This window comes from Papio anubis, chromosome 12 (assembly GCF_008728515.1).
Source record: "Papio anubis isolate 15944 chromosome 12, Panubis1.0, whole genome shotgun sequence".
Taxonomy (NCBI): Eukaryota; Metazoa; Chordata; class Mammalia; order Primates; family Cercopithecidae; genus Papio; species Papio anubis.
The window spans coordinates 60,758,961-60,785,221 of record NC_044987.1 but is presented as its reverse complement, the minus strand read 5'-3'; the positions used below and the strand labels follow the sequence as shown (position 1 = coordinate 60,785,221).

Genomic DNA, 26,261 nt, shown 5'->3' with positions numbered 1-26,261 from the left:
AACCTCATGAAATACCCCTGTGAGATGCAGAAGAAACACCCAGCAATCACGGTCAACCCACAGAATGGTGAGAGGTAATAAAACGCTTGTTGTTCTAACCTATTAAGTTTGGAGGTCGTTTGCCACACAGTAATAGCTAACTGAAACACATGATTTTGATCAAATATTTGACTACTGCATAACAAGGATCACAAGCTTCCCAGTCAGCAATGTCTGAGTCCTTGCCATCTGCCACCCACCTGCATTCATTAATTAAGCATTTAGGTTCTGTCACTTGTAGTAGTCTTTTTCCAGGTACCAAATTTAATATCAATTAGAATCAGGTTTGCCTGTGATTGACAGAAAAAATAAAGTAATAGTGGCTTAAACTAAATAAATAAACGTTTATTTCTCTCTCTCATTAATGAAGTCCAGAGATAAGTCCTGGGTCTCTTCCACAGTTTCAGGGACCCAGGCTCCGTCTGTCTTGTCGTTCTTCCACCATCAACGTATAGCTTTTTTCTCCTAGTCCAAGATGGCTGCTCCAGTTCCAGCCAAAATGGCTGCTTTCCAACCAACAGAAGGTGAAAGGGACAAAGAAAGATGTCTCTCTCCCTCTAAGGACATTTTCTGAAGTTGCATAGGACACTTCTACCAGTATTTCATTTACCAGAATTTACTCACATAACCACACTAAGTTCAAAGATAGGCTAGGAGATGTAGTCTTTATTCCAAGTGGCTATGTACCCAGATGTAGATCTAGGGTTTTAAGGAAGAATGAATACTGAGGGTAGACTAGCAGTCTCTGCTGCCAATTGCTCTGATTACAGTGGTTTTCTGGTCAATCCTGATTTCTGGAGAACAGGTTTCCTCCTCTGTTCTTATTTTTCATACTTTTGACAATTCTTTAAAAAAAAGAAATTTATTAATATTCTAGCTGGAACTACATGAAATAGTAATTTTAAAGAACTTTTATGAATTTACATCTTTTCATACAAAAACATGTGTCTTTTCATTCATTCAAATCTTTATATCTTTTAATTTGTGGTTTTCTTTTTATAGGTTCAATACGCTTCTAAAGAAAATGTATTCTGAAGTATTTCATAGTTTGGGTTGCTATCATAAGTATAATCCCCACAGCCATTTTGTTTCTAGGTATTCATTTTAAGAGTAAAAAAAGAGATTGACACTTTTGCTTCCAAGTATGATAAAGCAGCCTTTGGCATTGAGTGCTCCTGCTGAGAATGACAAGAAAAGTCAGATAAAATAGCCCCTCACAAGAACCCCACTCCTTGTCCCAAACCAAATATATAAAGGCAATGAAAATCTGCTCAACCAACTAGGCCTAGGGGGCCAGTGTTCCAGGGAAGGGAATGGAGGGAAGGGGAGCTAACAGTCTGCGGCTGTTTTTTATTCCTCATTGTAAAGTTTTCTTTAAAAAAACAAAAATAAAAACAGGTTTTGTGCTTTTTTTTTTTTTTTGGAGACAGAATTTCATTCTTGTTGCCCAGGCTGGAGTGCAATGGCGCGATCTTGGCTAACTGCAACCTCCACCTCCCAGGTTCAAGCAATTCTCCTGCTTCAGCCTCCCAAGTAACTGGGATTACAGGTGACTGCCACCACGCCCAGTAATTTTTTTTTTTTTTTAAGACGATGTCTCACTCTCACCCAGGCTAGAGTGCAATGGCACAATCTCGGCTCACTGCAACCTCCATCTCCTGGGTTCAAGCAATTCTCCTGCCTCAGCCTCCTGGGTAGTTGGGACTACAAGTGCATGCCACCATGTCCCGGCTAAATTTTTGTAGTTTTAGTAGAGATGGGGTTTCACCGTTTTAGCCAGGATGGTCCCGATCTTCTGACCTTGTGATCCAACTGCCTCAGCCTCCCAAAGTGCTGGGATTACAGGCGTGAACCACCATGCCCAGCCCTACTTTTTGTATTTTTCGTAGAGATGGGGTTTCACCATGTTGACCAGGCTGGTCTTGAACTCCTGACCTCAGGTGATCCACCCACCTCAGCCACTCAAAGTGCTGGGATTACAACCGTGAATCACTGTGCCTGGCCAGTGTTTTGCTTTTTATATTTATCTTATATGCAGTCACCTTGTCCAATTCTCTTATTAATTCTAGAAGTTTTTACTAGAATCTCTTCTGTTTACTAGACATATTATTTCTGGCAGTAAAAAGAGTTTTCTTTTTTTTTTTTTTTTTAAGTTTATAGCAGCTATTTTGTTTTCTTAATGTTCTAGCTCAACTTGGGTAAAATAACCAAACATTTGTCTAATAGAAGGAGTTACTGATGCCCTGGATAATGGAATAAAGAAGTTCACTAAAAGGTAGTGAAGCCCTTACCTGGAGTGCTGGGCTCTGTGTCATCCTCGTAATCCTCCCAACACTCACATGAGGAGGGCAATGCTCTCTCCACCTACAGAGGAGGAAAGGAGACTTAAAAATGTTCAGCAATTTGTTCAAAGTCTCATAGTGGAGGTGGCAAGAGTGGGTGTGGGGGATGGGGCAAGAGGGAGAGAGAAACCCAGGCCAAAGTTGCCACCACCTTGTCTTCCCTCCACCGTCCGACACTGAGTTCTGAAAGGAGTTTTAAGTTTTCCTAAAAGAATTATCTGTCAAGTCAACAAAGTATTATATGTGAATCTTCATAGATGACAAATGATGGCTTCATTCACTCCCTCATTCACTTTTTTTTTTTTCCTGAGATGGAGTCTCACTCTGTTGCCTGGGCTGGAGTGCAGTGGCGGGATCTCGGCTCACTGCAACCTCCACCACGAATCTGTACAGCGGACAAATCTAGGAGATGCTGCAGCAGAGTTCTTTTTTTTTTTTTTTCCTTTTTTTTTTTTTTTTTTTTGTTTTTTTTTTAAGACGGAGTCTCGCTCTGCCGCCCAGGCTGGAGTGCAGTGGCCGGATCTCAGCTCACTGCAAGCTCCACCTCCCAGGTTTACGCCATTCTCCGGCCTCAGCCTCCCGAGTAGCTGGGACTACAGGCGCCCGCCACCTCGCCCAGCTAGTTTTTTGTATTTTTTAGTAGAGACGGGGTTTCACCGTGTTAGCCAGTATGGTCTCGATCTCCTGACCTCGTGATCCACCTGTCTCGGCCTCCCAAAGTGCGGGGATTACAGGCTTGAGCCACCGCGCCCGGCCTTTTTTTTTTTTCTAATGAGACCGTCTCACTCTGTTGCCCAGGCTGGAGTGCAATGGCGTGATCGCGGCTCACTGCAACCTCTGCCTCCCAGGCTCAAGCGACTCTCTTGCCTCAGCCTCCTGAGTAGCTGGGATTATAGGCATGCACCACCACAGCCAGCTAATTTTTGTATTTTTAGTAGAGACAAGGTTTCACCATGTTGGCCAGGCTGGTCTCGAACTCCTGACCTCAAGTGATCCACCCGCCTTGGCCTCCCAAAGTGCTAGGATTACAGGCATGAGCCACCACAACTGGCCCACTGCAACAAAATTCTGTGGAGAAGTATCTGACAATGTAAGACTAAGATTTACTCTCCTGGGGAATCAATGGGAGAGAGTTAATGTGTGTTGTGATACTAATGTGTTAACAGTAATCTTGGTTTGGGGCAGAATTTTTCCGTTTGTTTGTTTGTTTGTTTGTTTGTTTTGAGACAAGATCTCTTTTGCTCAGGTTGGAGTACAGTGGCGCTCTCATAGCTCACTGCTCCCTTGAACTTCTGGACTCAAGCAATCCTCCTGCCTTAGCCTTCCCAGTAGCTAGGACTATAGGTGCATGCCACCATGCCTGGCCTAAAGATAAAAGATGTGACAGCTTCCCTTGGAGAAGAGAACATGGGTAATAACTTAGAATCTGCAGGTGAAGACAGTATTTATGACCAGACAAGAGGAGCCGGGAGGAAATTGATGTTGAAAAGTCAAGTGTACATTTAAACATCCCAGATGGGAGAAAAATCAAGTCTACATCAACATTGCTAAAGAAGAAAACAGAAAAGCCAAGACAGATCAGGTAAAAAATCTTCAGGCTGAGCAAACGTCGATTGAAAGTGCAGATCAAAATCTTCTGCAGAGAGGAAATGAAGTGACTGAACTTTGTCATGACAAAGCAGTCATGACAAAGTGATAAATGATAAATGATCTGTCTGGGAAGGTCATTATTGGAGCAAGAGGAGGAAATTTCTGAAGCAAATGCCAAGATAAGCATGTTATAAAGAGCTGACAACCTTCAGAAAGCAAGTCAAAGACTTTCTAGCAAAGCGCAACAGAATCATTTGTTCTTCTCAAAACCAAGTTATTTCCCTTGAACTAAAAGCTCATGATTGTTAGTTGAGAGTACAAGAGGCTGAAAGAAAGCTCCTCATCTCAAAACTAGAGATAGCAAAGATGAGATAAATAATAAAGAGGCTGGGCACAGTGGCTCACACCCGTAATCCCAGCACTTTGGGAGGCCGAGGTGGGTGGATCACCTAAGGTCAGGAGTTCAAGACTAGCCAAGCCAAAATGGCAAAACCCTGTCTCTACTGAAAATACAAAAATTAGCTGGGCATGGTGGTGCACACCTGCAGTCTCAGCTACTCAGGAGGCTGAGGCATGAGACTCGCTTGAACCCAGGAGGCACACGTTGCAGTGAGCCAAGATCATGCCGTTGCATTCCAGCCTGGGCAACAGAGCAAGACTCTGTCTCAAAAAAACAAAAACCAAAGAATAAAGAAAACAGTGATTAAACTTGAGCTTCTAGAAGTCCTTATTCATCTGATGATCCAGATGGAGTATTGTTCAGGGAATATTTTCACTGCTCCCCATCTCTAGACATGGGGTACCATTTCCTCTAGACGGGAGGCTCTCAACACCCTCCCCTCAGATCTCCTTGTCTGCCAGGCCTTCCTCCTTCATTCCCAAACCTGATGTTTCCAATTGATTCAAATGGGGAGTTAATGGAAGGAAGACATCCTCTTCTTCCCTGCATTAGTCAGGGCTCTCCGGAGCAACAGAAATAGTAGGAGATATATACATATATGAAGAGATTTATTTTAAGGGATTGGCTTATATGATTGAGGGGTTGGCAAGTCTAAAATCTGCAGAGCAAGCTGGAAACTCTCAGGCTGGGGCCGAGGCTATAGTTCAATCCACAGGCAGAATTTCTTCTTTCTCAGAGAAACCTGTTTTGCTTGTTAGACCCTTCAACTGATTGGTGAGGCCCACCAATTATCAAAGAAAATTTCCTTTACTTAACTTCAACTGATTCTGTAGGTCAACCAAATCTACACAATATTTTTTTACAGTAACACCTAGATTAGTGTGTTAGATTGAGTAACTGGGGACGGTAGCCTAGCCAGGTTAACACATAAAACTAACCATTACACTTCCTGGCTGGAGTGCAGTGGTGCACTCCATTTTCCAAGCTCAAGCGATCCTACCACCTCAGCCTCCTTCATAGTTGGGACCACAGGTGCATGCCACCACACCTTAGCCTTAAAAATAAGTTAGAAAATTACTGTATTAGTTTTAAAAACTTTTTACATCTCAACAACAAAAGCCAAATAACCCAATTAAAAAATGGACAAAAGATTAGAATAAACATTTCCCCAAAGAAGGTATACAAATGTCTAATAAGCACATGAAAAGACGACCAACATCATTGGTCATTAGGGCAATGCAAATAAAAACCACAATGAGAGAATACTTAAGACAGACAATAACAAGTGTTGGCTAGGACATGGAAATATCGGAACTCTTAGAGGTTGTTGATGGGAGTGTAAAATGGTGCAATCACTTTGGAAAATAATTTGACAGTTCCTCAAAATGTTAAACGTAGAGTTACCATATGATCCAGAAATTTCACACCCAAGAAAAAATAAAGCATATATATGTCCACAGAAAAATGTGTACACAAATGTTCACAGCAGTATTATAATAGCTAAAGAGTAGAAATCACCCAAATGTCTATCAACAAATGAACAGATAAATAAAACACGATATATCCATAAAATAGAATATTATTCATCAATAAGAAGGAATGGGCCGGGCACAGTGGCTCACGCCTGTAATCCTAGCACTTTGGGAAGCTAAGGAAGGAGGGCTGCTGGAGCCTAGGAGTTGGAGACAAGCCTGGGCAACACAGCAAGACTCTGTCTCTATCAAAAATGCAAAAATTAGCCAGGCATGGTAGCATGTGCCTGTAGTCTGAGCTACTTGGGAGGCTGAGGTGGGAGGATTGCTTGAGCCTGAGCCTGGGAGGTTGAGGCTACAGTAAGCTGAGATCTCACCACTGCACTCCAGCCTGGGTGACAGAGTAAGACTTTGTCTCAAAAAAAAAAACACAAAAAAAACAAGGAATGAAATACTGATAACATGCTACAACCTGGATGAACTTTGAAAACATTATGCTAAGTGAAAGAAGCCAGTCACAAAAGGTTGCACGCTGGATGAGTCCATTTATTTTTTAAAACTATTTATTTAGAAACGGGGTCTCACTCTGTCACCCAGTCTGGAGTACAGCAGTACAGTAACAGCTCACTATAACCTCAAACTCCTGGCCTCAAGAGATCCTCCTGCCTTCACCTCCCAAAGCACTAGGATTATAGGTTTGAGCCAACTGTGCCTGGCCCGTGATTCCATTTATATGAAATGGCCAGAATAGGCAAATCCGTACAGAAAGGAAGCAGATTAGTTTTGCCAGGGGCTGGGAGAAGGCAGATTGGGAGCGACTGCTAAAGACTATAGGGTTTCTTTTCTTTTCTTTTCTTTTCTTTTGAGACAGAGACTCGCTCTGTCGCCAGGCTTGGAGTACAATGGTATGATCTTGGCTCACTGTAACCTCCGCTTCTTGGGTTCAAGCGATTCTCCTGCCTCAGCCTCCCGAATAGCTAAGATTACAGGCATGCGCCATCATGCATGGCTAATTTTTGCATTTTTAGTAGAGACAGGGTTTCACCATGTTGGCCAGGTTGGTCTCAAACTCCTGACCTCAGGTGATCCACCCCCCGCTTGGCCTCCCAAAGTGCTGGAATTACAGGCGTGAGCTACCATGTCTGGCCTGGGGTTTCTTTTTGGGGTGATAACAATGCTCTGAAGGCCGGGCACGGTGACTCACGCCTGTAATCCCAGCACTTTGGGAGGCCAAGACAGGTGAATTACGAGATCAAGAGATTGAGACCATCCTGGTCAACATGGTGAAAACCCGTCTCTAAAAATATAAAAACTAGCTGGGCGTGGTGGCGCACGCTTGTAGTCCCAGCTACTCAGGAGGCTGAGGCAAGAGAATCACTTGAACCTGGGAGGTGGAGTTTGCAGTGAGCTGAGAACTTGCCACTGCACTCCAGCCTGGTGACAGGGCAAGACTCTGTCTAAAAAAAACCAAAAAACAAAAAACACTGAATTTGATACTTTAAAAGGGTGAATTTTATGGTAGGTGAATTATATCTCACTAAAATTATCATTTTAAAATATTTTCATAAGCACTTTTGCTCAAATTGCATCTTGATAAAAACGTCAAGTTTTTTTAAATAAAGATAATATACCTTATTCTCATTATATTATACTCTCTAGAAAATGTAAGTAGTAAATTTGAATTTGATGAGCCAGTCCATTATTTCCTAAACAATGTATAATCTGTGGGCTGTTCTTTCACCAGGGACACTTGAAATGGCAAAATCTTTTCCTCTCTGCCAATGGTTCTGTGCACCACAGCCATAAAGAAATGTAAAAGTTACTTGTTGGCTTATTAGTCTCAATAAGTTTTAGCTGATTAAACAAACAGATAAAGTCTCACAGCCAGGACTGCTGCGGCTGGAATTGCTGACATACTGTCATACCTCTCACTGGTCAATTCACACTCTCCTCCCATCTACACAGCTCTGGAGATTAAAAACAATCCAACCATGACTATCATGGCTTCAGAGGTCTATGAACTCCCAGGAATGATATGCAGACTTTTTCCTGAGGAGAGCCTACACTTTTTTATTGGTTTCTCAAAGAGGGTCACTGACCAACATTTAGAGACATGGGCCAAGTCCGACTACATTTAGATTCCGTAGTGGTGTCTGGTTTTAGTTTGCCACGTCCTTTCTCCTTTTTCTTGTCATAGTGCCCGCTCTTTGGGAAGTGGGGGGAAGAGTCTTCCCCTGAAGTCTCCACTGCTGCTGGAGAATCTTCCTTTTTCATTTGGTTGCTAAATCCGGAGAATGAAATCTAGGAGATGATTGCACCATCCCCGCCCCCTGACATGAAGGATGCCCCACTGCCCATTGGGGAGGGGAGCAGGGAGAGCTGGAGAGAGGCTGGGTCGGGGCAGGACCCAGGTGCAGATCCTCTGAGGCCAGCTGCAGCCCTGCCTGCCTGCCTTCCCCTTTCCCTTCCCTTCTTTCCTCCTTCTCTGTTTCCTTCCTTCCATATCTCTTTCCTTCCCTCTTTCCCCCTCCCACTCCTTCCTTTCTTCCTTCTCCTGTGGAGGTGGAAAATTTAGCTAGGACAAGCTGGGGCTGGGACGTTCCAGGAGCCAGAGAGTGAGTGAAAGGCACAGAGATGAAAACGCGGTTTGGGAGAGCTGGTTCTTGGGTCGGCTAAGAGGGGATGAGCTCAGTGGTTAATAGGATTGGCCATGGCGAATCCCTCAGCAGGGCACGCACGGCACAAAGGGCCGAAGCGCGCGGGTAGCTCGAGGTCAGGATTACAGAGACTCAGGAGCAACAGAGGAAGGCTTAAAGAGCCAGACTGCGCAGCCAGGACTGGGGTGATGGGCGCTGTCCTGCCAGGCCGGAAAATGAAGATGTAGCCCCGCCCCCAACCTAGGGAGTACTACCGGCCCCGTTCCTGTCCTCCCCCGCAACCTCGACCCCATCCCACCCCAGGAACCACGGCGAAGCTGAGCCAAGACCACTTCTGAACCAGGGATGACCAGTGAACCTAGGGTCAGAGCCATCAGTTGGAAAGGCTGAGAGGAGCCTTGAAAAAGAGGGCGACCTTCCTTGGGATCTGTCTGTGCACTCCCTCCTTGCCTCCCCCCTCCAGCCTCCCACTTGGTAGCACCTTCCTGATCCCCTTATCTCTAAGGCGCTCAGGGAAATGCCCCGCTACGGGAGCCTTCTGGGAAATGCTGCCCTTGCCGCCCAGGAACCATGAGCCCTGCAGCCCCGGTAAGGAAGAGTTCTCTGGGACAGGAGGAAGGGCCCAGGTCAGGGTGGGCACGCTTGCCACACAGGGAACGGGACAGAAGTCTTTTAGGCCCTGACAGCCTCCGGTCTCTGAATGACATCCTGTGGCTCCTGGTAGGTGAGGGTTTGCGGGGCTGAGCTATTGAAGGAAATGATCACAGTCCGAGGTGAGATACAGAAAGTCTTCCTTCTCCATGTGGGCCCCCTCCAATCCATTCTTTACTGTGCCCTAGAGGGGCCTTTACGACCCCCTAATCACACACCTCCCTCCTCATCTTGAAACTCCCACCCCCAGCTCCAGTCACTGCGTCCTAACATCCAAGCTCTCCGCCTGTCGTGCAAGGCCCCTGTGCTATTTCTTTTTTTTTTTTTTTTTTTTGAGACGGAGTCTCGCTCTGTTACCCAGGCTGGAGTGCAGTGGCCGGATCTCAGCTCACTGCAAGCTCCGCCTCCCAGGTTTACGCCATTCTCCGGTCTCAGCCTCCCGAGTAGCTGGGACTACAGGCGCCCGCCACCTCGCCCGGCTAGTTTTTTGTATTTCTTAATAGAGACGGGGTTTCACCGTGTTAGCCAGGATGGTCTGGATCTCCTGACCTCGTGATCCACCCGTCTCGGCCTCCCAAAGTGCTGGGATTACAGGCTTGAGCCACCGTGCCCGGCCCCCTGTGCTATTTCTTTGCAAATCCTGCAGCTCTATCGCCTGCCACTCCCCATGCGCTCCCCACCCCTGCTCTCTATGTTCTAGACACACGGAAATGCTGGGCTCTCTTCAACATCCTGACAGTATTCATAGGGGACCTTTTGGGTCGCTCTAGGAAACTGCCACTCATCCTCCAATGCCCCTTTCGGCCTCCTCTGGGAAGCCTTCCTGAACCCCTTGGGAAAAGTTAGGCTCATCTTTTCCATTGTTAAATCACACGCTGTGATCCAATTGTGTGTTTCCATGTAATCTCCCTCACTAGACTGGAAGCTGAGGATGGAAAGGGGAAGCATCAAAAAAACATGCAAAACTAGAAGCCTGGCTTCTCCTTGCAACTTTACTTTTTCTTTCTTTCTAGGAACTGAGTTCACTGATTCTTAAGAAAAAGTATTTCATGATAAATGAGTGAACAAATGTCTTAATAGAAAAGTAAAATTGCAGGCGAGGCTGCTCTAGAGGGATAGACTACAAGTCCCAGCATGCCTCGGCTCAACATCTCTTCACGTCACGCCCCCTCCCTGGGGGTGGGCAGGTCCGGAGGGCGGGGCCCGGGGGGCAACTGGGCTCCCAGGCGCTGCCGGAGGAGAGAAATGCCCCTGGCTCTCCCGGGCGCACAAAGCGCAGGCGCAGCGGGTTGGGTGGCAGCAGCGTCGAGTAGCGGCCGGTTTGGCAGCAACATCCGCAACAGGTGTAGACAAGGTGGGTGCATCAAGGGGAGGGCTGGAAAAGGAGTCTGCACCTGGCCCTCTTGTCTGATCTGTGTCAAGATCGTGGAGACGGGAGGGAGTGGCAAGAGGACAAGGCCGGGCCTTCCAGCCCAGGTGTGCCAGCCCTTGTTACGCAGCAACAGGTGTGAGCAGGTGGGGGAGGGGCGGAGGCACCCGCTGGCAAGTGAGTCGCCCTCAGGAACAGAGGGCACCTACCTGGATTCCAGTGCAAGCTCCATCACATAAATGGATGAGTCATTTGCGGACCCTCAGTTTGTCCATCTGTAATATAGAAGTAAAGATTCCCTTCCTAACAGGGTTATAATGGGGACAAGAGGAGGGAGTAGTATGTTCCGGGACGTCCAAACTTAGCTGTACATTGGAATCATCTGAGGATCTTTGAAGAGTACCAGGGCTTGCCTCCTGCCCTCAGACATTCTGATTTAATTGTTACGGAGTGTGGCCTGGCATTGGAAGTTCTCAAAGCTCCTGCTGGCATAACGGTTTGAAGCCAGGACTGCTGGGTGTGAGTCTGGGCTCCATTGCTTACTGATCAAGTGGCCCCGTGCAACTGACTGGACCTCTCCAGCCCCTGTTTCCCCATCTCTGAAATAGGAATAATAAGGACTGCAGGGAGGCTTAAATGAGATAATGGATGAAAGCACTGAGAGGGGGTACCCAGACAGAGTGCTCGGTCCATCACAGCTGCTGTTGAACTCTGTTAAGCACTTTGTAAACAGCTCTAGTGGGGTCCAAATGGGAGGGAGCCTTTCCATTGCCGTGATTCTAATATTCTGCACTTCCACATTACAGAATCCCAAGGTTTCTAATACTTTAAGAGTCTCATGCTCCACTGACTGAGCTAGCCAGCTCCTCCCTCCAGCTTCTGCCTGCCTCGCAGACACACTTCTACAGATTTAGAAACAGACCAGGACAGAGGGCCGGGGAGGAGGGATGTGGCCAAAGTTATGAAGCTGAGGCTGGAATCCAGGCTCCTGGTCCCCACCCCCAACCCCACACCAACGGCTGCCCTGCTGACCCCACAGTGACAGTGCTCCCATTCTCTTCCTAAGCAGAGAATGGGGAGGAGGCCGAGGCTGCCTGGCCCTTGTTTGTTTACTAACCCTCCCTCAAACATTTCCTGGGTGGCTCCCCGGGGACGGCAGGGCTGGGGGCTTCTCTCCAGGGAGCTGCTGCTGAGGCCTGTGTCTCCTGTGGCTCCTCTGACAGATCCCGCCTGACTCCGCCCTGGAAAGTCCTTTTGAAGAAATGGCCCTAGTGAGGGGCGGCTGGCTGTGGAGACAGAGTGAGTGATCCTGGGCCCCTGGTCCTGGGGCAGGGTAAGGGAAGTGGCTTACTGGGCTTGCCACAGGGAACCCTTCTCCCAAGAAGCCAGGACCTTTTCATCCTTCCCTCGTTTGTCCACACTCTTCCCTCTGCCTGAAGGTCCTTCCCATTCCTGACTACGTAGTTTAAACTTCTACTTATTCCTCATGACCATCTCAGATGGGCCTCTGTCTGAGGAGACTTCTCTGGCTTTTCCTCTGGCCCCCACCCCTGCCCCTGCGATAGCGTCAAGCTGGATTAGAGGCTCCTTCCTTGGTTTTCACGGCGTCTTACAGTGATCTCCTTAGAACAGAACTGTCTTTATCTGTGGGTCTCCCCACTCCCTGACCCCAGACTGGTCCCAGTCTGTGAGCTCCTCAAGGACAGGGGGCTGGGTTTGACCCTCTGTGTATCCACAGTCCCCTAACCCCAGGGCGGCTGGGTTTGACCCTCTGTGTGTCCACAGTCCCCCAGCCCTGGGCTGGACACAGAATGAGGTACAAAACAAAGTGAAAAATGAGAGAGAGAGAGAGAAGATAGAGGCTCAAGGTAGGGAGAGGTCTTTGCCCTTGAAGAGACCTGGGACGTGGCCTTAGCAGCTTCCAAGTAATGGGCCCAGTCACTCATTTCCCTGTTCAGCACATGTATGACTCAAGCTTCTACTATGCGTCAGAGCCAATGGGAGGCAGGAGGTGAACAAGACAGAGAGAAGACAAAGAGGTCCTGCCCTCATTTCAGGGGGTAGATAGACAAGAAAAAGGTGGTTATAACACTAGGGACTGAGGCTGAGGGGACTTGGGAGTCTGTCTGGGGCTCCTATCCCCAGCAGGCTCTGGGATCGGCCTGCCTAGTGCATCTGGAATATTGTACAGGCTCCATCCTCCGCCGCTGGAAGCGGAACTGGTTTGCCCTGTGGCTGGACGGGACCCTGGGATACTACCACGATGAGACAGCTCAGGACGAGGAGGACCGTGTGCTCATCCACTTCAATGTCCGTGACATAAAGATCGGCCAAGAGTGCCATGGTGAGCAGAAGCCCCTTCCTCTGTGGCACCGTGACTGTGGGCAGAGCCCTCCCACTGTCTCTGAGAACACCTGCTGTTGGAAGCCTCTTTGCAGCTTTCAGAGGCATTTCACAGACATTGCTTCTGAGCCTCTGTGAACTCCAATTCAGTTTGGTGTGAGTTAAGAAATAGGTCCTTGGCTGTGTGTGGTGGCTCATGCCTATAATTTCAGCACTTTGGGTGGCTGAAGTGGGAGGATCACTTGAGGCCAGGAGTTCTAGACCAGCCCGGGCAACATAGTGAGACCCTGTCTCTAAAAAAAAAAAAAAATTGGTGAGATGTGGTCGCATATGGCTACTGGGGAGGCCGAGGCAGGAAAATTGCTTGAGCCCAGGAATTCAAGGCTGCAGTAAGCTATGATCCCAGTACTTTGAGAGGCCGAGGCATGTAGATTACTTGAGTCTAGAGTTCAAGACCAGCCTGGGCAACATGGCAAAACCCCGTCTCTACCAAAACAAAAACAAACAAAAATTAGCCAGGTGTGGTAGTGTGTGCCTGTAGTCCCAGCTACTTAAGAGGCTCACGTGGGAGGATTGCTTGAGCCTAGGAGGCAGAGGTTGCAGAGTGTTTATGGCACTGTACTACAGCCTGGGGGACAGAGCTAGACCCTGTCTCAAAAGAAAAAAAAGAAAAAGAAAGAAAAGGAAATCAGTCCTTTAGTGCCTTTCTCCTCTGTGCTGTGTCTCAGAGGTGAGCCAGGCACAGTTCCTGCCCTCCAGGCGCTCGGTACTGGATGAAGATGAAATGAAATTAGGAGACCCAGAGAAGCGAAGTGGCCCAGGGTCACAGCAAATCTCCACATTCCTCCACCAAGGCCCAGGCCACAGTTCTAACCGGGTAACTGGGAGGCGTGCTGAGGGAAGCGTCAGCATGGAAAGGTTGGAAAGGTTGGAAAGGTTAGAAGCGTAGAGTAGAATCCCTCAGAGAGTATATGGGATCAGAGGAGGCTGGCAGTGGCCAGTAAACAGAGCCCAAAGAAGTCAATTCCTATTCCTATTCCTGGTTTACTGGGGGGACCTGGGGCTTGCGCCTGTGGAAACCCATATTTGTCTGCTTCCAGATGTGCAGCCCCCAGAGGGCCGGAGCCGAGATGGCCTGCTAACTGTGAACCTACGGGAAGGCGGCCGCCTGCACCTCTGCGCGGAGACCAGGGATGATGCCCTGTGAGTCACTCCCAGGAGAGGATGGGGTGGAATCTTGGGGAAAGTTACCATGTGCCCCCTTCTCATTGGGCCTTCTGGTTCTCTGACCGTAGGAAGAGGGCACTAAGGCCAGTCAGCAAGGGTATCTCATTGGAGGTGGGTAGAGTGGATTTGAAGGGCCCGTGGTGACTGGCCTGGCACACAGTGAACTCCTCATGTGGTCTACGGTGAACTCAGGATTGCCGAGGGGGAGGTGTGCACACCTGCCTCGGGTGTCTGGTTCCTGGTCTTTAGCAGCCTCTGAGGTGAGCCCTCACCTGAGGGTGATGCAAAGCAGCACAGCAGCCTAGTGGCACCCTTGCTGTCTTCTTAGAAGATGCCCTGGTGGGGGACTCTGGTCTGAGGGGTAGCCCCGGACCTGCCTACAAAGGCAGTCAGCTGCGTCCCAGGCAGGGGCACCCCAATGTCAGATGCATATCCATGCAGCCAGCCTGGGTGTGTCCTCCGCAGGCGCCATCCGCTCGCTCACATTCCGTCCCTTCCTACCCTCTGGCTGAGGGGTGCATGGCCTTTGCGCTGGAGGAGAGTGAAAGAGATGGGTGTGTGGGAGTGGGGGAAGCTGAGCTCCAGGCAGACAGCACAGAGCCGCCTTGTCCAACCCAGCCAGGTGCCATGGCAACCAACAAAGGCCCAATTGTCCCGTGTCTGCTGGGCCTTCCTGGAGCTCTGGGGTCAGAGCTTTGGGGAACTGTTTTGTTTGTAGATTTGGGATGTGGAGGGGGGCTGTGGCTAGAGCACCCACCCAGGAGTGTCAGATTCTGACATCCCCTGAGAGACCACCCAAGCCCAACCATCCACTGTATAGATGAGGAAACTGGAACTTCTAGAGGGGATGAGAAGAATGAATTAGCCTAACTTAGTGCTCCATCCATGTGACTGGGCAGGGGAGGGGTCACTTTTGTCTTCCTGAGGGAGACAAGAGATCTCTCCTTTCATGAGAGACTGGGGCTGGGTTGGAGAGGAGAGTCTAAAATGTGGGAGCCCAATTCACCTACCCCCAAACTCCCTCCTCATGGTCTGGTGGGATTTGCTTTGCAGAGCATGGAAGACAGCGCTGCTGGAGGCGAACTCCACCCCGGTGAGTTCCCTGTTCTCTCCCCCTTTCCCCACCACCTCCGTGTGCCATGGAATCATGAGTGATTCAGACTCGGTCTCCACCTACCAGAAGTTCTCAGTCTCATGTGGATAGGTTTGTGCAAACTCTGATGCCTGAGTCCCAAGTGGGAAAGGATAAGGGACAGCCAACTGGTGCTCAGAGGAGAGAGAGAAGCCTCCATGGAGACTTGCTGGAGGGAGTGGCACGTGAGCTGGGGAAAAGGAACTGTCTTTTATCGAGCAACTATTATGTGTCAGGTGTGGTGCAGGTATCATTCCACCTGCTCCTCACAACAGTCCTGTGAGGTTGGGGTTATTGTTCTGTCTCTGTAGATGATAAGACTGAAGCTCATTCATCCACACAACAAATATTTACTGAGCTGCTACTATGGGCCAGGCGCTGTGTCAAGTGCCAGGGATCAGAGGTGAACCAAGGAGATGTGGGCTCTGCCCACCTGGACTCAGCCTAGTGAGGAGCCAGACATGGAACAACTAATTAATTATGCCATTTCAACAGTATAACGGCTCTGACAGAGATTTGCAGTGTCTGGCCCTTTCATCCAGGTGGTAGTTCAAGCAAGGCTTAAACCGAGAACTGAAGGATAAACAGAAATTGACTGGGTGAAAGGCGTGGGGAAGGAGTAAAGGGAACAGTATTCCAGGCAAAGGGATCAGCATGTGCAAATGCTCTGAGAGAGGTTAGGACGTTGGCAAGTTGAGTAGGAGGACAGCTGGGGTGGCTGGTGCTTAGGGAGTGAGTAGGTAAGGGGGGAAGGAGGGTTGGCACAACCAGGCCTTGTGGGCTGTATGAAGGATTGGTTTCTGCTAAGAGCACCAGGGAGCCATGACAAGTTTTTGAACAGAGGGATGGCATGATCAGATCAGGCTCGATTTATATTTTTAAAAAGATAATTGTTGTAACGTTGGGGCATTAAAAAAAAAAAAAAAAAAAAAAAGGTAGTCTGTCAGTTACTGAAATTTTATTATAGAGAAAAGGAAAAAAAAGATAATCTGGCTGGTAGGTACGGAATGGATTGTAGAGGGTAACTGTAGACACCCAGAGGCCACTTAGGAGGCTGAGACAGTGTCCCAGCAACAGACTGGAGATCTGGACTAAGGCCTTGCTGGCCGAGACAGGCTGATGAGTACAGGATGTATTTAGGATTTGGAGTCAACAGAGCTTGTGACTGATGGAAGTGGCAGTTTGAAGAGCCGCCCAAGGCCCAGCTTGGCCTCCACCCCCATCTGCCTGACTCCAGAATCTGTGCTTGCTCTTTCTCTGTGTGGCACAATGGAGCCCCCTCTCACCTACAGAGAAAGTCCATTGGGAAGTAGCAGGGGAGACCTGGATGCATTTAGAAACCTCCTCAGGCATCCACCTGCTGAGCGCCAGGCATTATGCTAAGCCCCTGGCACCAGTGACATCATTTCATCTTCCAATAACCCTGGCAGGGCAGCTGGGTAGGGATTGGCATTATCAGTCCCATTTTACAGATAAGGAAGCCAAGGTTCAGAGACGGGAGGTGACTTGTCCAAAGCTTATAGTCTTAAGTCAGTGGAAAAGCCTATCATGGAACTTAGGTCAGTGAGATTTTGAGAGGAGGACATTATCTGCAGAAGTAACTGCATGAGCAGAGACAGAGAAGTGGTGTGTGCATGTGTGAGTGCACAAGTGCGTGTGCACATACGTGTGCATCTAAGGGCCCAGAGTCTGCCTGGCTGGAGAGCAATTCATGAGGGGAATGAAACAGGAGAGATGACCTCTGAGGTCACCAGGGCCAGCTCATGATGGCCCTCAAAGTCCAGTTGGAGGAAATGGACTTTCCCTGAGGCCTGTAGGGGAGCAATAAAGGGCATTCAACAGGGAGGGCTGTGGTCAGATTTTTGGGGGCAGACTCAGGCTCCCAAGTGGCAGGTGAATTGGAGGAAGCTGGGAGTAAGGACGCTACCGCAGTAGTCTGCAGGGTGGAGGGACCCAGGTCGGGCTCCCCTGGCTTGGAGCTCCGAAGCCTCTTTATGTAGGGCGAATCAGTTCCACCACAGAGAGGCGAAGGGAAGGAAGCAAAGGCGACCGTCTGCACTCTGTGACTCTATGAAGCGGCCTCGCTCTTCTCTGCCTGTCCATCTCCTGTGGCTCTGCTGTCCCTTCTCTCTGCCCTGGCCTCTATTCTACCTCCCACTGCTGCACATATACACATCCCTCTGGGCCTGGGCTAATTTGAGTCGGGTGTGTTTGTGCCTGTGTCTGCCTGTTTCTGTGTGTTCACCTCTGTGTTTATGGGTTTCTCTCTGTAGCCTGTGTGGGAATGACCTGCCCTTTGTCCTCCGACATGCTGGAGTTCATACCTCACTCCAGGTGGAGGCTCCAGGAGCCCCTAACACCAGCTTTACTGGGAACACAGGGCCTGGGGGCACAGCTAGGGACGAGGCTGGGGTAAAGTGAACCAGGTAGGCTAGAGGATAGATGGGAGTTGCCCTGTCCTCCCTGGAGACTGGGAGCCCCAGCAGCATGAAATAGGGGAAGGTGGGCTAATTCTGGGAAGAGACTACTTGTCCTTCTTTTCTGCGTAACTTTGGCAGTCGTCAGCCTTCTCTGAGCCTCCCCTGTTACCATGAGCTGAGGAGAAAGAGGACGCTCCCTGCCACAACCCAGCTGGCGGAGGGCTCTGGTAGGGTCTGGAAAGAGCTCTGAGTGTCTTTAGGCGTAGAGGGCCTCTGACACCCCCTCCCTCCCTCCCCCTTCTTGGGTTTCTGTGGCTTGAGCAGGCCCCAGCTGGAGCAACCGTCCCTCCCAGGAGCCGCCGGGTTTGCTCCAAGGTCAGGTGTGTGACCCGCTTGTGGAGCCCCTGTAAGGTTGAGAGGCGGATCTGGGTAAGTGCTGGCTCAGCCCTCCCTGCCTCCATACTGGCCACCAGGATGAGCCTCCAAAACCAGGCCCAGTCCATCCCTTCCCTGTGACAAACATTCCATGGCTCCCTATCACCCACGGGACAAAAACCAACGGCTCTGCTGTACCCTCTGCCCCCAGCCACACCAGACCTTTCCCCTCTGCCAGCCTTCGCACATGCTGTTCCCTCTGCTGGCGAGACTGCAGTTTCCTCGTTCACCGGACAGACTGACACCCGTCCTGTAAGGCTCACCTCAGAGGCTGCCTGCCACCTACTCGGTGGGGACCTCCTAGACCACCAGCCATCGTCATTCCCTCCCACAGCCTAGTGGCACTAAGGCTTAGTGCTTTCTTCATTCTGCCTGGTTTCAGAACTGGTTTATTCTGGTCTGTGTCGTCTTCCATGAGGCCTAGAACTTCCTCCAAGGCAAGGACAAGGCCTGACTGCGCTGCCTCTATGGAGCTTGGCACAAGGCTAGGCAAATGGCACATGCTCACTTAGTGCTGGGTGATGGGGAGTCTGTGCTGACCCTTCTCACACAGTGGGGCTCAGGGAATGTTCACTGAGTGAGCAAAGGAAGGAAGGAGGGAGTGAAAAACCTCTGTTATAGCAATACTACTACATAGTCAAATAATTTAGTCTAGATCTGTCTCCCCTCAACCTGGATGTTTCTTGAAGGCAGGATCTGAGCCTGAATCTTTTCTCTGTCCCCAGTGCTCAGCACAGGGCCTGGCATGGGGTGGGTGGCGGGAGGGGTCTTGAGTGAGAGTACCTGTGATCTTACAGTCAACTCTGAGCTCTTCTTACACAGTGGTGCTCAGTGTGGCTATATATCAGGATTGCTTAGGAACTTACAAGCACTAACAACAAGTTCTACCTCTGGATGTTCTAATCTGGCATGGGGCCTAGGCCTAGGAAACCTGTAGTTTAAACCTGTCTCCTGGCCGGGCCTGGTGGCTGACGCCTGTGATCCCAGCATTTTGAGGCTAAGGTGGGCGGATCTCTTGAGGTCAGGAGTTCGAGACCAGCCTAGCCAACATGGTGAAATTCTGTCTCTACTAAAAGTACAAAAATTAGCAAGATGTGGTGGTGGGTGCCTGTAATCCCAGATACTCGGGAGGCTGAGGCAGGAGAATGGCTTGAACTCAAGAGGTGGAGGTGGTTGCAGTGAGCCAAGATTGCCCCACTGCACCACTGCACTCCAGCCTGGGCAAGAAAGCAAGACTCCATCTCAAAAAAAAAAAAAAAAGTCTCCTGATGACTCTGATATGCAGAATCACTAAGCCTAGAAGTGCTTGGGCCACCAAGTTGTATAGATGTGGCACTGTTAGATCCTCAGAGGCTTGGAGAGGTTACCTAACTTGATCAAGATCACTCAACTCATCAGTGGCAGGTCTGGGACTCCCAGCCCATCATTCTGAGGTATTCTCCATGCCCAAACTAGAATACAAGTTTGTTTAAAGTGGGGAAGCCAAAAACTAGGATTTAACAGACTGTAAACCTAATAACACAACAGTTCGGCTAAGGGGAGTCATTTGCATGCGACCCCCTGATTGGTCAACACTGGTTGTACCCACAAAGTAGCTGGGCCTCTGGAGAGGGAGAGGCAGGTTCAAACCCTCAGGTTCTGCCCATGGGTCTCTGGGCTGTCCCTACTTGTTGCCAGGTGACTTACAGGAGTTTACTTCTGGGCCTCCCAGACCTGGAGAGTAAAAACAGGTGCCCTAGAGGGACATGGGGTGCTCCACCCTCTCCAGGGCCTCCCAAGGCCACTGGCTTACTGCGTAGCAGCAGGGCAAGGTGGAGGCTCTGGATCTCAACTTCCCCACCAATAAAATTGGACCTGAGTGCTTAAATCCCTCTAGCCCCTTTTGGGCCTGGAGCCCGGATTCTGGCACTGCTTACCAGAAATCTGTATTGGATCACTGATGGGGAGGGAGCACCGGAGAGTTCACTGACCTACAGCATTGCTCGTCTGAGCCTCTTGCATTGTCTTGGGACTATTTGTTTTCCCTGACTTGAAACTGAACTCAGAGTTGGGCAACCTTAGTTCCAATCTGGCCCTGTATTTGATTCACTGGAATGAGTTCAATAAACATTAGGTACCTGCCACATTCTAGTCAGATCTGATTAGACCCAGTCTCTGCCCTCACAGGCGTCTCCAGATCTGATGGGAGAGACACAGGGACACAACAGGAAGACAGCATGATTGGTGCTGTAATGCAGGGACATCCAAGGGCTGTGGGTATCCAGATGGGGCCCCAACAGAACCTGAGGTTCAGGGAGAGTGATGATTGAGTTGAATCTGGAAGACAGCTTGGGTAGTTGAATGAGGTGAGAAGCTCATCCCTATCAAAGGAAAATGGCATGGAGACTTGAAATCACAAGGTGTGCTTGGAGACCTTCCCCTTACCACCAAACTTCTTGAAAGAGATGTCATGACATGGGGATTGCATCCTTCACCTCTCAGCCTTTCTTCAACCCTCCATAACTTGGCTTTTCCTACTCAGCAACTCCTCTGAAAAGTTTTTTCAAGGTCACTCACAACTTCCAAGTTGCTAAAACCAGTGGCCTATTCTCTTGGAATTGACCAAAAGAATGGACAGAAGAACATATTTGGAAGATAAAATCACGAGAACTGTTGGCTGTTGTGTGGAAAGTGAATGTGTGAAGACAAGACAAGGGCAACAACCTGCTTTCTTTCCTTCTTTCTCCTTTTTTTTTTTTTTTTTGAGACGGAGTCTCGCTCTGCTGCCCAGGCTGGAGTGCAGTGGCCGGATCTCGGCTCACTGCAAGCTCCGCCTCCCGGGGTTCACGCCATTCTCCTGCCTCAGCCTCCCGAGTAGCTGGGACTACAGGCGCCCGCCACCTCGCCCGGCTAGTTTTTTGTATTTTTTTTAGTAGAGACAGGGTTTCACCATGTTAGCCAGGATGGTCTCGATCTCCTGACCTCGTGATCCGCCCGCCTCGGCCTCCCAAAGTGCTGGGATTACAGGCTTGAGCCACTGCGCCCGGCCAGTTTTTTTTTTTTTTTTGAGACAGGATCTCCCTCTGTTGCCAAGGCTGGAGTGCAGTCGTGCAAACACTGCTCACTGCAGCCTCTATCTCCTGGGCTCAAAGGAGCCTTCTGCCTCAGTTTCCCGAATAGCTGGGTCCACGGGCATGCATCACCACACTCAGCTAATTTTTTAATTTTTTGTAGAGCCATGTGTTTGAGATGTTGCCCAGACTGGTCTTGAACTCCTGCATTCAAGCAATCCTCCCGCCTCGGCCTCCCAAAGTGCTGGGATTACAGGCGTAAGCCACTGTGCCTAGCCTTTCTTGATTTGAGTGCATGGTGATGGCATGTATTGAGAGAAGCATTTATGGGGCTGGGTACTTTGGGAGGCTGAGGCAGGCAGATCACCTGAGGTCAGGAGTTCAAGACCAGCCTGGCCAACATGGTGAAACCCTGTCTCTAGTAAAAATACAAAAAAATTAGCCAGTCGTGGTGGCAGGAACTTGTAATCTCAGTTACCTGGGAGGCTGAGGCAGGAGAATTGCTTGAATCCAGGAGGTAGAGGTTGCAGTGAGCTGATACAGTGTCATTGCACTCCAGCCTAGACAACAAAAATGAAACTCTGTCTCAGAAAAAAAGAAAAAAAGAAAAATGGATTTATGGGAAGAGCAACAGTTTTAGCAGATGGAGAAATGCTGCAATCACCTTGAGATGAGTGGTGTCTGAGACACCTGGACTTCTAAGGGGAGCTGGACTGTTCAGGTGTGAATCCCAGTTAGAGAGAGACACAGGGTGGAGGGAGGCTAAGTGGAAAGATCCAGAAGAGAAGGGGATCCTGACCCCTCTCCAGGTCTGCTCCCCCATGGGTAAAATGAGGGGTTTGGAACGTCCATTTAATTCAGCACATAGTTCTTGGTTCCTGATATGCACTAGGCCCTGCCGGTGACACAAACAAATCAGAGTCCTTGCCTATAAGCAGCTCACATTTGGGCTGCAAGAAAGGCCAGGAGAAAGGATAGCAACAAGAGGCACAAGCAAGTTCCAGAGATTTCAGGGGAAAAAAAAAAAATCATTCTTCCTGAGACCAGGAGAGTTTCCTGGAGTGGAGTGGGTGACTGTTAAGCTAGGCTTTGAAGGGTTGGCAGAAATCTAATGGGAGAGAGGGGAGGGCAGGGAGTGCATTCCAGAGAGAACACTGACCATTCTCTGAGCCTCAGTCCCCTACCCTACGGTCATGTGGAGCTAATAACTGCTTTAAGGATTAGAGGCGGTAACACATTTGATTACTTCCTTCAGGACCTGGTACATAGTAGGTGCTCAATAATCGTTACAGTCTAGTGCAGCCTAACAATTTTGGGTCAGTGATGGACCACATATACGATGGTGGTTCCATAAGATTGTAATGGAGCTGAAAATTTCCTATCACCTAGTGATGTTGTAGCCAGCATAATGTCATAGGGCAATGCATTACATTTTCTACGTTTATATATGATTAGTTAGATAACAAATACTTACCAATGTGTTACACTTGCCTACAGTATTCAGGGCAGTAGCCTGCTGAACAGGTTTGTAGGCTAGGAGCAATAGGATATACCACATACTCTAGGTGTGTGCCATCTAGGTTTGTGTAAGTACACTCTATGATATTCACATACTAAAATTGCCTAAGGACACATTTCTTAGACTGTATCCCTGTTGTTTAAAAGATGCTTAACTGTATTTTAGTTACTTCCCATCCCTATCCTTCCTTTCCCTTCTTCCTCTCCAACCCCTGTTTATTTCCTGGGTTGGGGCTTAGCCATGTTCCCCTCCTTGTGACTAGTAGAACTGGGTCTTTCCAAGTGGCATCATTGTAGAGCTGCTAGCGAATATTAGACTATCTATGAGGAGAAGTTGGGAGCCATAGAGAATTTTTTGAGCTAGATGGGAGGCCAGAGTAGGAGAATGGGCGTCACTGGGAGCTGGATGTAGGGCGGAAGTTTTAGAGGACAAGGACCGTGGACCTTGTGGAGAAGGCAGGGCCTTTCTCCAATAGCTTCCTAGTGGCTGGAGGCCCATTTCTAAACTTGGGGAGGCGGCTCCATGCATCCCAGAGAGGCCTGAGCCCGGCGTGTGGGTAGGGGACCAAACCCAGGCCAGGGAGTTCCTGGGCACCTGACGTGGCTGGATTCCCCAGGTGCGTGTCTACAGCCCGTACCAAGACTACTACGAGGTGGTGCCCCCCAACGCACACGAAACCACGTATGTCCGCAGCTACTACGGACCGCCCTACGCAGGTAAGTCTCCAGCGTGCCCCGGGGCTTGCCTTGATCCCGCGCCGATTCAGCGCTGGGCCCAGCCCACGGTCCGTCAGTTTTGGACCAGGCTTCATCCTTTTAGCGTGCACAGATTTTCCCAGGTAGAACCCTCTGCAAGCCCCTCTCCATCCTGAGACTGGGAGAGCCCTGGGACCAGTGTTTGTCCCGAGCTGACCTCACCCCTCCAGACTGGCTTCTCAGCCCTACGGGCGGCAGTACCCATTCCTGAGCCGGTAGCGGCCCCTGGTGGCTACTGCGGGAACGGCTGCCTCCTCCCAGCTCTGGGGCCTGGAGGTTGGGAACGCCTGGCGGTTGGGAACCGTTAGGTGCCTGATGGTTGTGTTTAGCGATCTCAGGGTTTCTTCGCTGCTCCGCCCTAGCGTGCCGTAGTGGACCCGTAGGTTCCGGGACATCCGCAGCAGATCCAAGGCCTGGGAGCCGTGAAGTGGAGCTCCTCCTGCGTCTAGATCTGTTCCTTTGACTGGGGAGCAGAAGAGTGGGCTCGGCACCTTACACTGGGTTGGGCTGGAGTGATGCAGGAAGGGTGCGAAGATCACTCTACTCCCTCCTAAGTCGCTGACCCTCATGGGCTGTCTCACTCTGCAGGCCCCGGCGTGACGCACGTGATAGTGCGGGAGGATCCCTGCTACAGCACCGGCGCCCCTCTGGCCATGGGCATGCTTGCGGGAGCCGCCACTGGGGCAGCGCTTGGCTCGCTCATGTGGTCGCCCTGCTGGTTCTGAGCCCTGGGACCTGCAGCACTGGCCCCTGCGCTTGGACTGCTAGACTTTTCTTCCTCCTGGACCCCGCTCTCTACCATCCAAGCCCTGTCCCACTTTGGCCCTCTCCTCTCCATTAGCTCCTTCCGGGTTTGGACCATTCCCCCCACTCCCTACCCTCACTCCCCACATGGGAAGAAGCTATCATCCCAGGTACAAATGTCGCTTGAAGTCTTCACATCTACTGCCAGACACCCCCAAATCTGTTATAGGCATTTATGGATACATTTCCTCTAAACACACCAGGGCACAGCAAATACGACTTCATTTGGCTTCGAGTTCCGTAGACAGGACATGAATCGGGCTCTCTGCTCTCTCGTCAGGGAGCTCGAGGCCTGGTGGGGAGAACAGGAGTAAACAAGAACTTGACAAAGCTGCAGAGTTATCAGTCCTTTGACAGGGACAGGTGGGGCAGAGAGCAAGGCAGGTAGGCTGGAAGAACAGTTATTGGCAAGTGTGCAGAGCCGTGAACATCATGGCATGTCCAAGGAATTAAATGGGAGTTCATCTGGCCTGGGGTGGAGGCCAGGATCAGACCATGGTGGGCCTTCTGGATAAGGAGCTTCCTGGGTGAAAGGGGAGATGTGAACGTTCCCTGGAGGGAAGTTTCATGATTGCATCTATAATATATTGCCTGTTTTGTGAATATTGACATATGTCCATACCCAAAACACCCCTGCCCACAACCAGCTTCCTGGCTCGTACCCATGATAATAATTGAGCTGAACCTTGGGGCCCCTCGTTGGGGAACAGGTGAGTTCTATTTGAGACTTCTAGCCCCAGAAAACTGCCTCCGTCCGGAAATGGCTCTCATACCAGGAGCTCGGCCCCCTTTTTGTAGCTGTGACTGTCACCCTCTCAGGCTTTGTCTCATCCTTCATTCTGAGGGAGATGGCAGTGTTCTTCTCTGGGGCCTGATCCACCTTTACGCCAGCCCAGGAAGCCCCATCTGTGCCTGCCCTGAGGTGGTCCAGCAGTCTCCCCCTTTGGTCCCCTTCCAGTCTCTTCCCCCTTTCTATCCCAATCACCAATAGAAATGCTAACATCCCTGCCTGGTAGCCAGACTAGCCCACTAAAGCTCCCTGTAAATGGGGGCTCCATTAGTTCTGCTGCAGAGACTAATAAAGATTTGGTTGGCTTTAGCAGTGACTGTGGCTTGCTTTGTTCCCCTAGAAGGCCCCGTTTCCCTCTCCGTGACTCAGCAGCTACTAGTGCCTTATCTGGTCTAGTGAAAAGAGTGCGGATTCTGAGATCAAGTGGAACTGATGACAGCATGTTAGCTGAGTCATTTGGGGCAAGTCACTTAACCTTTCTGGATTTTGTTTCCCCTACACTTAAGGTAGCTGGTTGCAGTTGACCATTCCTGAGGGCTCAAGAGGAGGGACTGCCTTGGAGTCTCTGTTGTCTGAGCTGATGGATGATCCAAGCCAGGTCCTGCCTGCTTTCTGAGAATCCTGTTCATGTTGGGGTCTTTTCCAGTAGGTTCCCATCCTTCTAGAGCTGAATCAATGAATTGTTCTCATAGAAAACCAGGTGGCCAGGGAAGGAAACACCACCATCCTGCATCAGGCCTCTTGGGGCTGTAAGATAGAAACTCCCTGCTCAAACTGATTTAAGCCAAAGGGAAAAGGTTGAGCCACATAACTGAGAAGTCCAAAAGCTGTGTGATCCAGGGGCTTAAACAGTGTCACTTAGACTTTGCTTCATTTCCATCTTTACACCTGCGGGGCTGGCTCATTTGGAAGTTGCAGTGATGGTCAGCAGCTCCAGGCTAATGCCCTCCTGAGTTCAAGTCCAGCCAAGAGAATTTCTCTTCTTCTAACAGTATGACTGAAAGTCCTGAGCCTGGTGGACATCAGTCTAAATTGGGTCCTGTGGCTATCCCTGCATCAACCCCAGTGGTCTGGAAACGGATGGTCTAAAATAACAGGGCTTACAGCAGGGGTGGGATGGTGTCCCAGAGGAAATTTAGGGCACTGTTCCCAGAAGTAGGATGAATAGATGAAAGCTGGTTGGCAAAAATATCAGGAATTCACCTCAGCCACAGTTCCAGAGACACCAACTTAGAGGTAAGACATATATAAAACCAGCAATGATTG

At 49.8% G+C, this 26,261-nt stretch overlaps 1 protein-coding gene and 1 long non-coding RNA gene across 6 annotated transcripts; one reads left to right on the top strand and one right to left on the bottom strand.

Annotated features, from left to right (window-relative positions):
- Positions 1 to 363: 363 nt before the first annotated feature.
- LOC103877730 lies at positions 364 to 14,462 on the bottom strand. 2 transcript variants are annotated; one of them, XR_001894991.3, is made up of 4 exons: positions 14,309 to 14,462; positions 10,730 to 10,795; positions 2,331 to 2,403; positions 364 to 884 (listed from the first exon to the last, which is right to left on the bottom strand). It is a non-coding gene; the product is annotated as an uncharacterized LOC103877730 (long non-coding RNA). The 2 variants fall into 2 exon arrangements; XR_637530.4 differs by having other exon boundaries at positions 14,363 to 14,462.
- Positions 10,320 to 25,304, top strand: PLEKHB1 (pleckstrin homology domain containing B1). 4 transcript variants are annotated; one of them, XM_003910393.3, is made up of 8 exons: positions 10,320 to 10,505; positions 11,744 to 11,819; positions 12,712 to 12,864; positions 13,964 to 14,066; positions 15,144 to 15,183; positions 17,967 to 18,071; positions 23,263 to 23,362; positions 23,990 to 25,304. In XM_003910393.3, exons 2-8 carry the CDS (start codon positions 11,783 to 11,785, stop codon positions 24,124 to 24,126), a joined length of 675 nt encoding a protein of 224 aa, XP_003910442.1. In that variant the 5' UTR covers positions 10,320 to 10,505; positions 11,744 to 11,782; the 3' UTR covers positions 24,127 to 25,304. The 4 variants fall into 4 exon arrangements, with proteins under 4 accessions (XP_003910442.1, XP_003910441.1, XP_031509016.1 ...); XM_031653155.1 differs by lacking the exon at positions 10,320 to 10,505 and adding an exon at positions 11,016 to 11,039; XM_003910392.3 differs by lacking the exon at positions 17,967 to 18,071.
- Positions 25,305 to 26,261: the final 957 nt, after the last annotated feature.

Bases quoted from the DNA above. Each gene is read 5' to 3' on its own strand.
- PLEKHB1 (XM_003910393.3), top strand. From the start codon at position 11,783: ATGGCCCTAGTGAGGGGCGGCTGGCTGTGGAGACAGA. The intron at 11,820-12,711 runs GTGAGTGATCCT...AATATTGTACAG, and splicing joins CGGCTGGCTGTGGAGACAGA to GCTCCATCCTCCGCCGCTGG. The intron at 18,072-23,262 runs GTAAGTGCTGGC...TGGATTCCCCAG, and splicing joins AGGTTGAGAGGCGGATCTGG to GTGCGTGTCTACAGCCCGTA.